The sequence below is a fragment of the Pseudorasbora parva genome, chromosome 5 (genome assembly GCF_024679245.1).
Source record: "Pseudorasbora parva isolate DD20220531a chromosome 5, ASM2467924v1, whole genome shotgun sequence".
NCBI lineage: Eukaryota > Metazoa > Chordata > Actinopteri > Cypriniformes > Gobionidae > Pseudorasbora > Pseudorasbora parva.
In genome coordinates, this window is record NC_090176.1 from 19,272,293 (window position 1) to 19,284,792 (window position 12,500).

Below are 12,500 nucleotides of genomic sequence, written 5' to 3' on the forward strand. Positions count from 1 at the left end.
GACGAAGCACTGCTACTTGGGCGCAAAGATATCACGGCTCTCATCCTCACGTCCTCCGGCTGTTGAGCGATCGCAACGCGTTGCGTGATATCTCTGCACCCAAGTAACTGCCACAAGAAGTAATTAGGTGGGTGTTGTTGTTTTTTTTGGATCACTTTTACTCGGGACATGCAAGCTGGCAACATAGGATTCCATTCATTATGCAAAGCTAGAGGTGACCCTGCCAAACTAAAACAATACATGCACTGAGACAAAAATACATTTAGATATGTGGGCAAATGCAGGAAAGTAGTTAAATAAGTCCATTTCTAAAAATGGTGGAGTGTTCCTTTAAAGAGAAAGAAGCCTAGTTTGTGTGTTTAATGTTAATCAACAAATGACAAAGAAATCACTTACTCTTCACTGAATACATTTTGTAACTTAATTAATGATTCAGCTTTATTTAATGTATACAGTAAAGAGTATAATGCAATCTTATTTTATATTTTATTACTTTAATCGGTAACACTTTAGTATGGGGAACACATTCACTATTAACTACGACTTTTGCCTCAATAAACTCCCAATTTACTGCTTATTAATAGTTATTAAGGTAGTTTTTGTAGCATTTCAGTTTAGGTATTGGGTAAGATTAAGGGATGTAGAATAAGGTCATGCAGAATAAGGTATTAATATGTGCTTTATAAGTTCTAATAAACAGACAATATCCTAGCAATATGCATGCTAATAAGCAACTAGTTAATAGTTAATAACTGAAGCTTAAAATAAAGTGTTACCTTATATTCAATTTCTGTATCTGAAGACTACTGTTAGATACCTGAAAAACCTGAGAAGCACAGTTTATTTTAAATGAATCTTTGCTCTATTGTATGTATGTGTGCTGTTTCTCATAGTTTGATTATTTGTTCACATTTTCATTCTTTTTATTTGACAGTTGTCTTGAACATAGCACAGAGTACCCAACCCCGTGAGTAATTTGAAAGTTTCACCCCTAATATGCAGTTCTTTTGCATCTTTGCGTGTGTGCGGGAGGATGAATGTGTTCGTGAACACGTGTGTACCAGTCTGTTGAAGCCGAGCGCACGCAGAGCCTGTTTAAGGGCTGAGAGCTTCTCTCTGCTCTGCGGACATGCAGTAGCTACTGCAGGAGTTTCACCGGGAACCGCTGTGCTCAGACACCTGCAAAAAACAAAAAACAAAAAACCGAGATGATTAGGCTGATTTTACATTTGTGATGATTTAGACTTTAAGTTGGCAGTGCCATCTTGACATGAGCATTTAGTGTGGGACTTTTAGTGGGCTGAAGTAAGTTTAAGATGTCCATACTCACAAATTCAAGTCAAAGAAAGGTGAATGTTCAATTTTTAATGATAACCTCCAATTTACCCCATGCATGACTTTTTGAGGAGGATATTTGGATTCACAGAGAGTTCAGGGTAATTCAGTTTAAAATCACCCAGTACACAAAAAAGGAAGCATTTTTTAAAAAGATTTATGAATTTAAATTGCATAATAATACAATTCTATCAAATGGAATAATCCTTACATATTCAAAATATGAATTAAGAATTCAAAATGAGTAAAAAAGTATTTAAATATTTTGTATAACCCTAACTGGAACCAGGGAATGGACCATTTTTATGCAATTCATATTCATACATTTAAACTAGGGCTGCAAATTCATTTTAATGGCACTACTTTATTAACGCGCGATTAAAGCAGCACACATTTTCTGTTTGATCCGTGGCCTAGCCCAGCCATAGACGTAAAGGATGCAGCAGCAAACAGAAATAGGGAAAGAAAAGGGTTAACATTAACATTGAAATGCAAGAATTTTTATGCTTAGGCTTAAGAGACATGAACAAGTTCTTTGAAAAGATCTATGACCTTCGATACATATCTAGTCTTCATGCTCAGAGTATTGTTTCTCTAATAATAAACGTACATTTGCATAAAGCATGCATATTTGTACATACCCATGTTGATTAGAGTAGTAAAAACTTGAAACATATTAATTTAAGGTGCATTTATAACTGATCAAAATGTGCGATTAAGTTGTGATTAATCATAAGTTAACTCATGAGTATCATGCAATTAAATATTTTAATCGATTGAAAGCCCTAATTTAAACATATAATTTTGTTTTCTTTATGAATAAGAATCACATAGACTGAAACTTTTGATTCCCGTAAGTAAGCTCTAGTTTCTGTTCCCTCGATTTATTAAACCATGGCCAAGTTGTAATAATTTGCTCCCTTGTTTTACTTAGAGCGCTTAGCCTCAAAGCGCTTTACATGAAAGAGGGGAAACTCCTCAACCACCACCAATGTGCAGCATCCATCTGGATGATGCGACGGCAGCCATATTGCGCCAGAACGCCCACCACACACCGGCTGATTGGTGGAGAGGAGACTTAGCCATTAAGCCAAAGTGATTAAGCCAATCAGGATAGGGGGATGATTAGGAGGCCATAATGGACAGAGGCCGATGGGCAAATTTGGCCAGCATGCCGGGGTTACACCCCTACTCTTTATTGAAGGACATCCTGGGATTGTTAATGACCACAGAGAATCAGAACCTAGGTTTAACATCTCATCCGAAGGACGGTGCTCTTTGACAGTATAGTGACCCCACTATACCCCAGGCGTTAGGACCCACACAGACCAGAGAGTGAGCGTCCCCTGATGGCCTCACTAACACCTCGTTCAGCAGCTACCTAGTTTTTTCCCAGTTGGTCTCCCATCCAGGTACTGACCAGGCTCAGCCCTGCTTAGCTTCAGTGGGAAACCAGTCTTGGGCTACAGGGTGACATGGCTGCTGGATATTGGTCTTGAACAGAAAGTGTTTCTCACAAAAACAGAATTTCTAGACTGCATGAGTTACCTGTGGGCTAAGACATTGTTTAGATATAGATTGCTCTTCTCCTCTGCTGAAAGCCCCTCAGCCATCAGGTAGAAGATGTTAAAGTTCTGCTGGTGCGGCGGCATGCAGATCACTCTCGACTTCTCCAGCATGTAAGTGTACAGACGGCCTAAAATCCCGAACAGTGAGAGAAGAGTGTTTGTGAATATTAGTAGAGCAATAGCACCCTCTATAGGTGAAGGATGATGGATCAGAAATCGTCTGCTGAGAGCCAACACAATGCATTTAAGTGAATATTGTTGAATTTAAGCAGCACTATGAATAAAGGTGTAGTGTAACTACCTCTGAGTAGAGTCTTCCTCTTCTCACAGTACTGCAGTGAGATCAGCTTGATAAAACGGCTTGCTGAGGAGTTCATCGGAGTCTTAGCATGTCCAAAAGCTTCCAAGATCACATTCACCTGCAGACAAATGACAGAAGAATAAAGAAGCCATTACGAAAAGAGTCAGTGGCATAGTGGACGGGCACAACACACCCCCAGCTTTTATTTTAGATCAATCGTCTGATAGTGGCTATTCTTTTTATTCCAGTTATGTAGTTATCAAGCATGTACTATTTTGTCTTCTTTTTTGTGTGAAAGAAAGAATAAAACACTATTAGAAAGTACTTAAAGATATTTAATCAAACTGCATTATAGTAAACTATTATAAATTATAGCTTTTAATTATAGTAATTAATTATAGTATATTGCATTATATTATATATAAATATTCATATTCACAACATCTTATGGAACATCTTAGGAAATCTTATGGGTTTTATATAATAATACAAAAATATATATTAATAGGCTGAACAAAACAGAAATTATTTAAATTATTATGACAATTAATCATCAGGCTTGTGACAGGCCTAAGAGATTTTCAATGTATTTTTTTGTTAATAGGAACTCTACTTAATGCCTGAATAGAAATAATAATTGCTTCCTGTTATACATGATATAAAGGAAGCAGGCAGCTGCTATTAGCTGCATTTTATGCCCTTCCCTCGCTAACATCTCTCTGTCTTATTCACTCAGATGCGCATCATTGCTTATGATGAAACCCCCTAAGCCCTTGATCAACTGGAATCCGCAATGGAGCTGATTTATTATTCAATTTTTCCCCTTTGTTCTACACACCACTCTATAGGCCTGAATGTATGCTTGGAGAAAATATTAAAAATTGACACAAACGGAAATGATAATACAATCAACTATAACAGTCGGCTTAAAGTATCTACAAATATTAAATGCAGTTAAATGTCAAAATACGCATATCCTACACTACAGTTGTGAGTGTATTCAGTAATATATAAAAAAAGTCCTTGCTCTTGCTGTTGGGAAGTCCATAAAAATGCATTTATCCATCATAAAAGTGCTCCACATGGCTCTGTGGGTTTAAGGGTTAGTTCACCCAAAAATGAAATTGATGTCATTAATGACTCACCCTAATGTTGTTCCACACCCGTAAGACCTCCGTTCATCTTCAGAACACAGTTTAAGATATTTTATATTTTAGTCCCGGAGCATATGCAGTCAATGCCCACTGTACTGTCCATGTCCAGAAAGCTAATAAAAACATCATCAAAGTAGTCCATATGTGACATCAGTTGGTTGATTAGAATCTCTTGAAGCATCGAAAATATATTTTGGTTCAAAAATAACAAAAACTACTTTATTATTAAACTACTGACTTTATTCAGCATAGTCTTCTCTTCCGCGTTCGTTTTCAATCCTCAAATAAAGATTTAAACGGCCATGACTCAGTGAATCGATCAATGATTTGGATCGCAGTTGTATCACATGTCAAACTGCCAAACTGCTCAAATCACGTGACATTGGCGATGTCAATCGTTTTGCTTTATCCTCTGCACTTCTGCGTTTGTTACCGGAACTTCCGCTACACCTGCGTTCTGCGTCATACTTTAAATATGGATATTTTTTAAAACACAAACGTGCCACTTACCCTCAGAAGGCCTTTATTAACCCCCGGAGCTGTGTGGAGCGCTTTAATGATGGATAAATGCACTTTTATGGACTTCACAACACAAACAGCCATTCACTGCCATTATAAAGCTTGGAAGAGCCAGGACATTTTTTATTTTTATATGACTCTGATTGTATTCGTCTGAAAGTAAATCATTGGCTAATTTTCATTTTTGGGTGAACTATCCTTTTAAGCACGATCTGCGGTGTCTGTGGCCCTGTCCACACGAACACGGGTATTTTCAAAACCACAGCTTTTTCTACGCGGTTTGGCTGTTCGTCCACACGCAAACGCTGTATCCGGTTACTAAAACCGGACTTTTTTGAAAACTCCGGCCAGGGTGAAGATTTTTAGAAACTCCGGTTACAGCGTTGTCATGTAGAGGGTGAAACCGGAGATTTCGGTTTTTTAAATTGAAGTGTGCGCCGTTCTCTCCTTTGTTTGACGTCAGATTTTCCACATCTCCTTTTGATTTACGTGAGTCGATAATGATGTTCAGTTATTTCATTGTATTGCAGAACAAAGGCGCCAGAATGCAATAATACAAAATAGTAAAGCAAGTGTGTGAAGCTATTACAGTCCACTTCGGCCCTGCACCTGTGTATACAGTTACCTGTCACTGAGTCCAAAGTAAAGGAACTTGTAGAAGGGTTTCACTTGAGCCCATGGCATCCCTCAGTCAGTGCAATGTGCATCGGTGCCGTGAATGGGACCCATGTGGAAATCAGGCAGCCAATCATAGCGTAGTTTTTGCGTAGCATTTGCGTTCTCATGTGGACAGATTTTTTTTAAAAACCGTGCTTGTGTGGACGCGATTGTTTTTTAAAACGGAGGAGGAAAAACTCCGCTAATAAAAATACCCGTGTTCGTGTGGACTAGGCCTGTATGTGTAGGTTCACTATGCCACTGTGCTCATGAGGACACATAATATGGGCATTTCCCACTTGCTTCCACCAGGTGGCGATATGCCACCATTAATAAAATGTGCTCATTAGGAGACAAGACAGTGTCCAGATCTCTCTCTCTCTCTCTCTCTCTTTCTCTCTCTCACACACACACACACACACACACACACACACACACACACACACACACGTTAGGCTTTTGTGAAATGTGGGAACATTCCATAGGCGTAATGGTTATTATACCGTACAAACTGTACATTCTATCCCCCTACACTGTCCCTGCCCCTAAATCTACCAATTGCACCCGCATTTTTACATTTAATAAAATAAAAGTTTTTGTGTGTTAATTCCATTTACATTGTCTGGTCCCCACAATGTAGGTAATCTCGGGTTTATATTATATTGTCGGGACATTTGGTCCCCACAATGTAATATAAACACACACACAAACACACTCAAGTATTCAAGTGTAACCCATAGCTCCGGGCCATTAAACCACTCTAATGGCTTCTGTACGTGGATATGAAGTCTTGAGCTAACAAGAAACGGCTCTTTCCATGAGATTCAACCATAAGCACAATCTGCCTGCCTCAGGCTTTTGGATAGTCATTCAAAGCATCTAATTCTCCCATGAATAAGAGAACAACAGCTGTTTGAGGCTATCATGACTGAAGGATAACCAGAGCAACTAAAAGCACATAAACGCCTCCAGGGTCAAGATGACAGAACACAAACCACAGCGCACATACTGAACGTTCAGAACAGTGAGTACACAGAACATAAGCAATACATACAACAGCATATAAGCTACTCAACGACTGCAAATTAACTCATCTTTTGAAAAAAATAAACCACCAGTGTCCTTATACGTTTTTATATAGTTACAGTAATAACTATAAATTATTCACAATACATGCAACTAAACCATCCCCGATTCCCAACCCTATAAGCACATGATTCATTATTATTATTATTCAATACTTAAATGTATAATTCCACTGTAACATGGACATCTTAAAATAAAGAGTTACACTTTAAGGTGTCTTTGTTACAGTGCAATTATACATTTAAGTATTGAGTAATATTAAGTAACTTCACTTACTTACTATAGAGTTAGCAATAGGGTTTGGTTTGTTTAATGGTTTGCATGTAATTATGCATAATTTTTAGTTATTACTACTGTAGCTATATGAAACATGTAACAAGGACACTGTAAAGTAAAGTGTTTCCTAATAAAGGGTAAAAAAGAGTGTAAAAAAAGTGTCAAAAATAGGAAAAAAGGTAACACTTTACAATAAGATTCCAATTAGTTAACATTAGTTGATGCAATATTTAATAATAACTAACAATGAGCAATTCATTGTTTGCAATGTTTATTAATCTGTTATCTTCAGTTAATAAAAACACTGTTCCTTGTTAGTTCACCTTAGCTCAGGTCACTTAAATAATAATATTACACTGCTCTGTGAAATACTTGATTCTGATTGGTCAATCGCGCATTCCAGCGGTATGTTATTTCCAGATAACAACCGCTCATCCGGGTACTACGAGTTATCTTGACCGGTACTACTTCTATGCTTAACGCTGACGCCATCGTGTGGCTGTTAAATACTTAAACAACCATCGCTTACAATGGAAGACTTCAAGGCGGGTTTCCTTTATAAAGTGTTAAATATGGATATTTTTCTTACACAAACGCATCGATTCGAATCAGAAGGCTCTATTAACCTATCGAAACCATGTGGAGCAGGTTATTTGACGGACAGCTGCATTTATTTATGGACTTCAAAAACAGTTAGAACTACTGCTGGGATTAACGTTAGACTGGACTTTTAAAATATAGCTCCGATTGTATTTGTCTGAAAGAAGAATGTTATATACACCTATAATGACTTGAGGGTGAGTAAATCATAGGTTTGGTTTCATTTTTGGGTGAACTAACCCTTTCAGCAGTCATTTTCAACACTTAGCATCAATAGATATAGGCTTAAGTAGTTTGGAACTGTTTTTCTTTCGCGGAAGCTTTGCGTAAGAGTTAATAAAATATTTAATCTCAAGACAACATTTTGTGTCTAATTTATTTGAGAATAGTAGCCGTGTAATAAGCGGGATAATGTACACCCAGCCGGTTGTTATCGCAGAATAAACCCCAACAGAGTGATCAGGACACCGACGCGAAGCGGAGTAAGTCTGTTACTTAACAGACACAAATTTAGATTTGTATTAACATTAAATGAGATTAATACATTTTGATTTTCATTGCTAATGTAGTTACCCAATGCTAACAAATGGAACCTTAAAATTACTCTGCCGTTTGTTATCATTTTGGCCCCAACACCACACAAAATGACATTAAATGTACAAGTATCTCATGTAAAATGGGTTAATTTCTCCTATCAGACAGTAGACGTATGTTGTGTAGATGTTCGTATGGGATGAAAAGACAGACACCCGCAAATTGGCGTGCAGACTTACATGCTTCATCCGTGGCTCTAAAGCGAAGCCCTTGGGACTGGAGCGAACAGCCAGGTGTTTCAGGATGTGCTTACAGGCTACAGACTTCCCAGATCCGCTCTCTCCACTAGACAGAAAGAAAATCAAAGTGAGAGGAGATAAAGGAGTAAATCTCAGTTTACACTGTATTGAATATATTAGAGATTGTTGGGAAAATGTGCTTAATGTGCTGAAAGCAAAGGAGAGAAATGCCATGAAAATAGTGTTTAAGCAGGAATACATATTGAATGGTGTTGGAATAGGCTTAATTTTCTTTTTTTTTCTTTTTTTTTAATAATAATAATAATAATAATAATAATAATAATAATAATAATAATAATAATAATAATAATAATAATAATAATAATAATAATAATAATTCCTTATGTAATATAACCTAGACATGTCCTTGGCAGGCTTCCTTAGATTCACAGAGAAAGCAGTTGGGGGAAAAAAATCTGTAAAGCGGCAGTTAAAAGTTCCACTGAACAGTTGATTTTTTTAAAGAGCCCTGGGCCGGCTGTGTGCTCCTGTAGGCCTCTTTTCAGTTTACCAGTGGGAGATCTTCCAGTTGGTCAGGGATCTGTTTCACTGCTCTCCACATCCCTCCATCACATGAGATGATACAGTCAGCCTACAGCAATATATCATCAAAAGACAAAAGATCCCTCTCCTCCGCCTGGCCTGCGGGCATCTTTCTCCTAAGCAGGTTTCTGACCAGACTCATCCAGGAGGAGATGTATACGTCACACCTTCACTTATCCAAATGCACTACTAGGGGATTTGTTCAATCACTTGTTCTTCTCTTGTATACATGCATTCATAAGTCCCTTTTCTCCACATTATCTACACTATATCTTACTGCCTCTGTGATTCTGTTATTCATTTATTGTGGTATGTTTTGTCTTTCTTCAATTTTTAAGTGATTAAGTATACTTTTTACACTTTATATTCCTCTTTTATTTTTTTTGTGACACTGCCCGTAGTAGCCCCGTTCCAAAATCTAGTGAACTGCCATGCTGTGCTGTCCTCTGCCTGCACGGGCAGCGTCCCAACAGAGCAAGACAACAGATGCCTCAAACGATTCCAACCGTTTCAAAAGTGAGCATGTTGCTACGCTAAATAATCAATAAAACACCCAAAAATACACATCACAAACAAAAACTGGGTAAAGCAGTACATTTTTTTCAAGATGTTAGTAACAGATAATTTAAGTCCTGTAAGTTGTGATGTGGGGCCCTTTCATGGACCAATGATATAGTTTTACGTGATATACATAAAAAAAACAAAAAAAACAAAACATGATTCATAAGACCAGGCCACCTTCTTCCATTGCTCCATGGTCCAGGTCTGATGCTCATGTGCCCACTGTTGGCAAATTTGGTGATAGACAGGGGTCAGCATGAGCACCCTGACTGTTCTGTGGCTATGCAGCCCCATACGCAACAAACTGCGACGCACTGTGTATTCTGACACCTTTCTTTCAGAACCAGCATTAACTTCTAGAGCAATTTGAGCTACAGAAGCTATTCTGTTTGATCAGATAAAATGGTCCAGCCTTCGCTCCCCACGTGCATCAATGAGCCTTGGCCACTTATGACCCTGTCACCGGTTCACCACCGTTCCTTCCTTGGACTGGTTTTGATAGATTCTGACCACTGCAAACCGGAAACAGCCCACAAGACCTGCAGATTTGGAGATGATCTGACCCAATCATAGTCATCACAATTTGGCCCTTGGCAAACTTGCTCAAATCCTTACGCTTGACATTTTTTCCTGCTTCTAACACATCAACCTTGAGGACAAAATGTTCACTTGCTGCCTAATATATCCCACCCACTAACAGGTGCCATGATGAAGAGATAATCAGTGTTATTCACTTCATCTGTCATTATTCAATGAATGGAAATATATAATTATTAAAAAATCATTTGTATTATATATTATATATTATTATATATATTAGATTCATTGCACTCCAACTGAAATATTTCAGGTCTTTTATTGTTTTAATACTGATGATTTTGGCATACAGCTCATGAAAACCCAAAATTCCTATCTCAAAAAATTAGCATATCATGTAAAGGTTCTCTAAACGAGCTATTAACCTAATCATCTGAATCAACTAATTAACTCTAAACACCTGCAAAAGATTCCTGAGGATTTTAAAAACTCCCAGCCTGGTTCATTACTCAAAACCGCAATCATGGGTAAGACTGCCGACCCGACCCTGTCCAGAAGGCCATCATTGACAACCTCAAGCGAGAGGGTAAGCCACAGAAATAAATTTCTGGACGAATAGGCTGTTCCCACAGTGCTGTATCAATGCACCTCAGTGGGAAGTCTGTGGGAAGGAAAAAGTGTGGCAAAAAACGCTGCACAACGAGAAGGGGTGACCGCACCCTGAGGAAGATTGTGGAGAAGGACCTTGGGGGACCTGCGGAAGCAGTGGACTGAGTCTGGAGTAGAAACATCCAGAGCCACCGTGCCCAGGCGTGTGCAGGAAATGGGCTACAGGTGCCGCATTCCCTAGGTCAAGCCACTTTGGGCTACAGAGAAGCAGCACTGGACTGTTTCTCAGTGGCCCAAAGTACTTTTTTCGGATGAAAGCAAATTTTGCATGTCATTCGGAAGTCAAGGTGCCAGAGTCTGGAGGAAGACTGGGGAGAAGGAAATGCCAAAATGCCTGAAGTCCAGTGTCAAGTACCCACAGTCAGTGATGGTCTGGGTTGCCAGGTCAGCTGCTGGTGTTGGTCCACTGTGTTTTATCAAGGGCAGGGTCAATGCAGCTAGCTATCAGGAGATTTTGGAGAACTTCTTGCTTCGATCTGCTGAAAAGCTTTATGGAGATGAATGATTTCGTTTTTCAGCACGACATGGCACCTGCTCACAGTGCCAAAACCACTGGTAAATGGTTTACTGGCCATGGTATTACTGTGCTCAATTGGCCTGCCAACTCTCCTGACCTGAACCCCATAGAGAATCTGTGGGATATTGTGAAGAGAAAGTTGAGAGAAGCAAGACCCAACACTCTGGATGAGCTTAAGGCCGCTATCGAAGCATCCTGGGCCTCCATAACACCTCAGCAGTGCCACAGGCTGATCGCCTCCATGCCACGCCGCATTGAAGCAGTCATTTCTGCAAAAGGATTCCCGACCAAGTATTGAGTGCATAACTGAACATAATTATTTGAAGGTTGACTTTTTTTTTGTATTAAAAACACTTTTTTTAATGGGTCAGATGAAATATGCTAATTTTTTTAGAAGGACCTGTATTTTATATATATATATATATTTTTTTTTTTTATATATATGAAGAGATAATCAGTAATCATATATATATATATATATATATATATATATATATATATATATATATATATATATATATATATATATATATATATATATATATATATATATATATATATATATATATATATATATATATATTAAAAAGAGTTAATTTAAACTTTGTATTGTATATTGGGCATAAGAGACAACACCAACAAAAATTACCAATGCCAAACTTTGTAATGTATAGTGTAGATTTACGTACATATAGTTATAGTTGATATTTCTTGCTATAGATGAACCTGCCCAGAATGTCACATAACAAAATCACATAACTTTTATTCTAATAAGAGATGCATAATCTTTTAAAACGCCAATTGCAACAGATGCACAACAATGAAGCCTTAAATGCTGTCTAGGTAGACAGCAGGTTTCAGAAAATAGCAAGTGAGCTCCAACAGCTTTTTAAATGCGGTAAATGATGTGCTTTTTATTTATTTATTTTATACGTTAATTCGTTTTTCATCAGTAGGCTTATGTTTACAGGGTGTTAATCCACACCACGGCTCAACTACTAACAAGGTCTTTGGTAGACGTAAATATTGTCTTGTTACTGCGGCACATCCCACTTCATATTCTTAAATGCACAGCAACTTTATTAATTACTCCAATGTTCAATGTTATGACCTCTTAAAATGAGCCATAAAGCACAGTCAGGCAGTTCACAGTGATATACCGTCTCCACATGCAGCCCGGTGAAAAACCTGGGTCCTTCCAGAGACCCGCGAGAGAGAGCGAATGGAAGAAAACCATTCTTAGCAGATGGTTTTCAAAGGTCATTTGGCCTCTCCCACTAATCATTTTCTGGAGGGTCTGATGCTTTTTCTTCCGATTTTCCCATTTCTTTTTCAAAATCTATT

At 38.1% G+C, this 12,500-nt stretch overlaps 1 protein-coding gene across 5 annotated transcripts in view; it reads right to left on the reverse strand.

Moving 5' to 3' along the window:
* Positions 1-12,500, reverse strand: part of myo16 (myosin XVI) — a 278,734-nt gene that overhangs the window by 108,674 nt on the left and 157,560 nt on the right. For all 5 annotated transcript variants that reach the window (XM_067443432.1, XM_067443430.1, XM_067443429.1 and 2 more), the window contains exons 14-17: positions 8,270-8,375; positions 3,205-3,322; positions 2,884-3,031; positions 1,062-1,179 (exon numbers count right to left, since the gene is read on the reverse strand). In XM_067443432.1, coding sequence (XP_067299533.1) covers positions 1,062-1,179; positions 2,884-3,031; positions 3,205-3,322; positions 8,270-8,375 — 490 coding nt within the window. The remainder of the gene's footprint in view (positions 1-1,061; positions 1,180-2,883; positions 3,032-3,204; positions 3,323-8,269; positions 8,376-12,500) is intronic.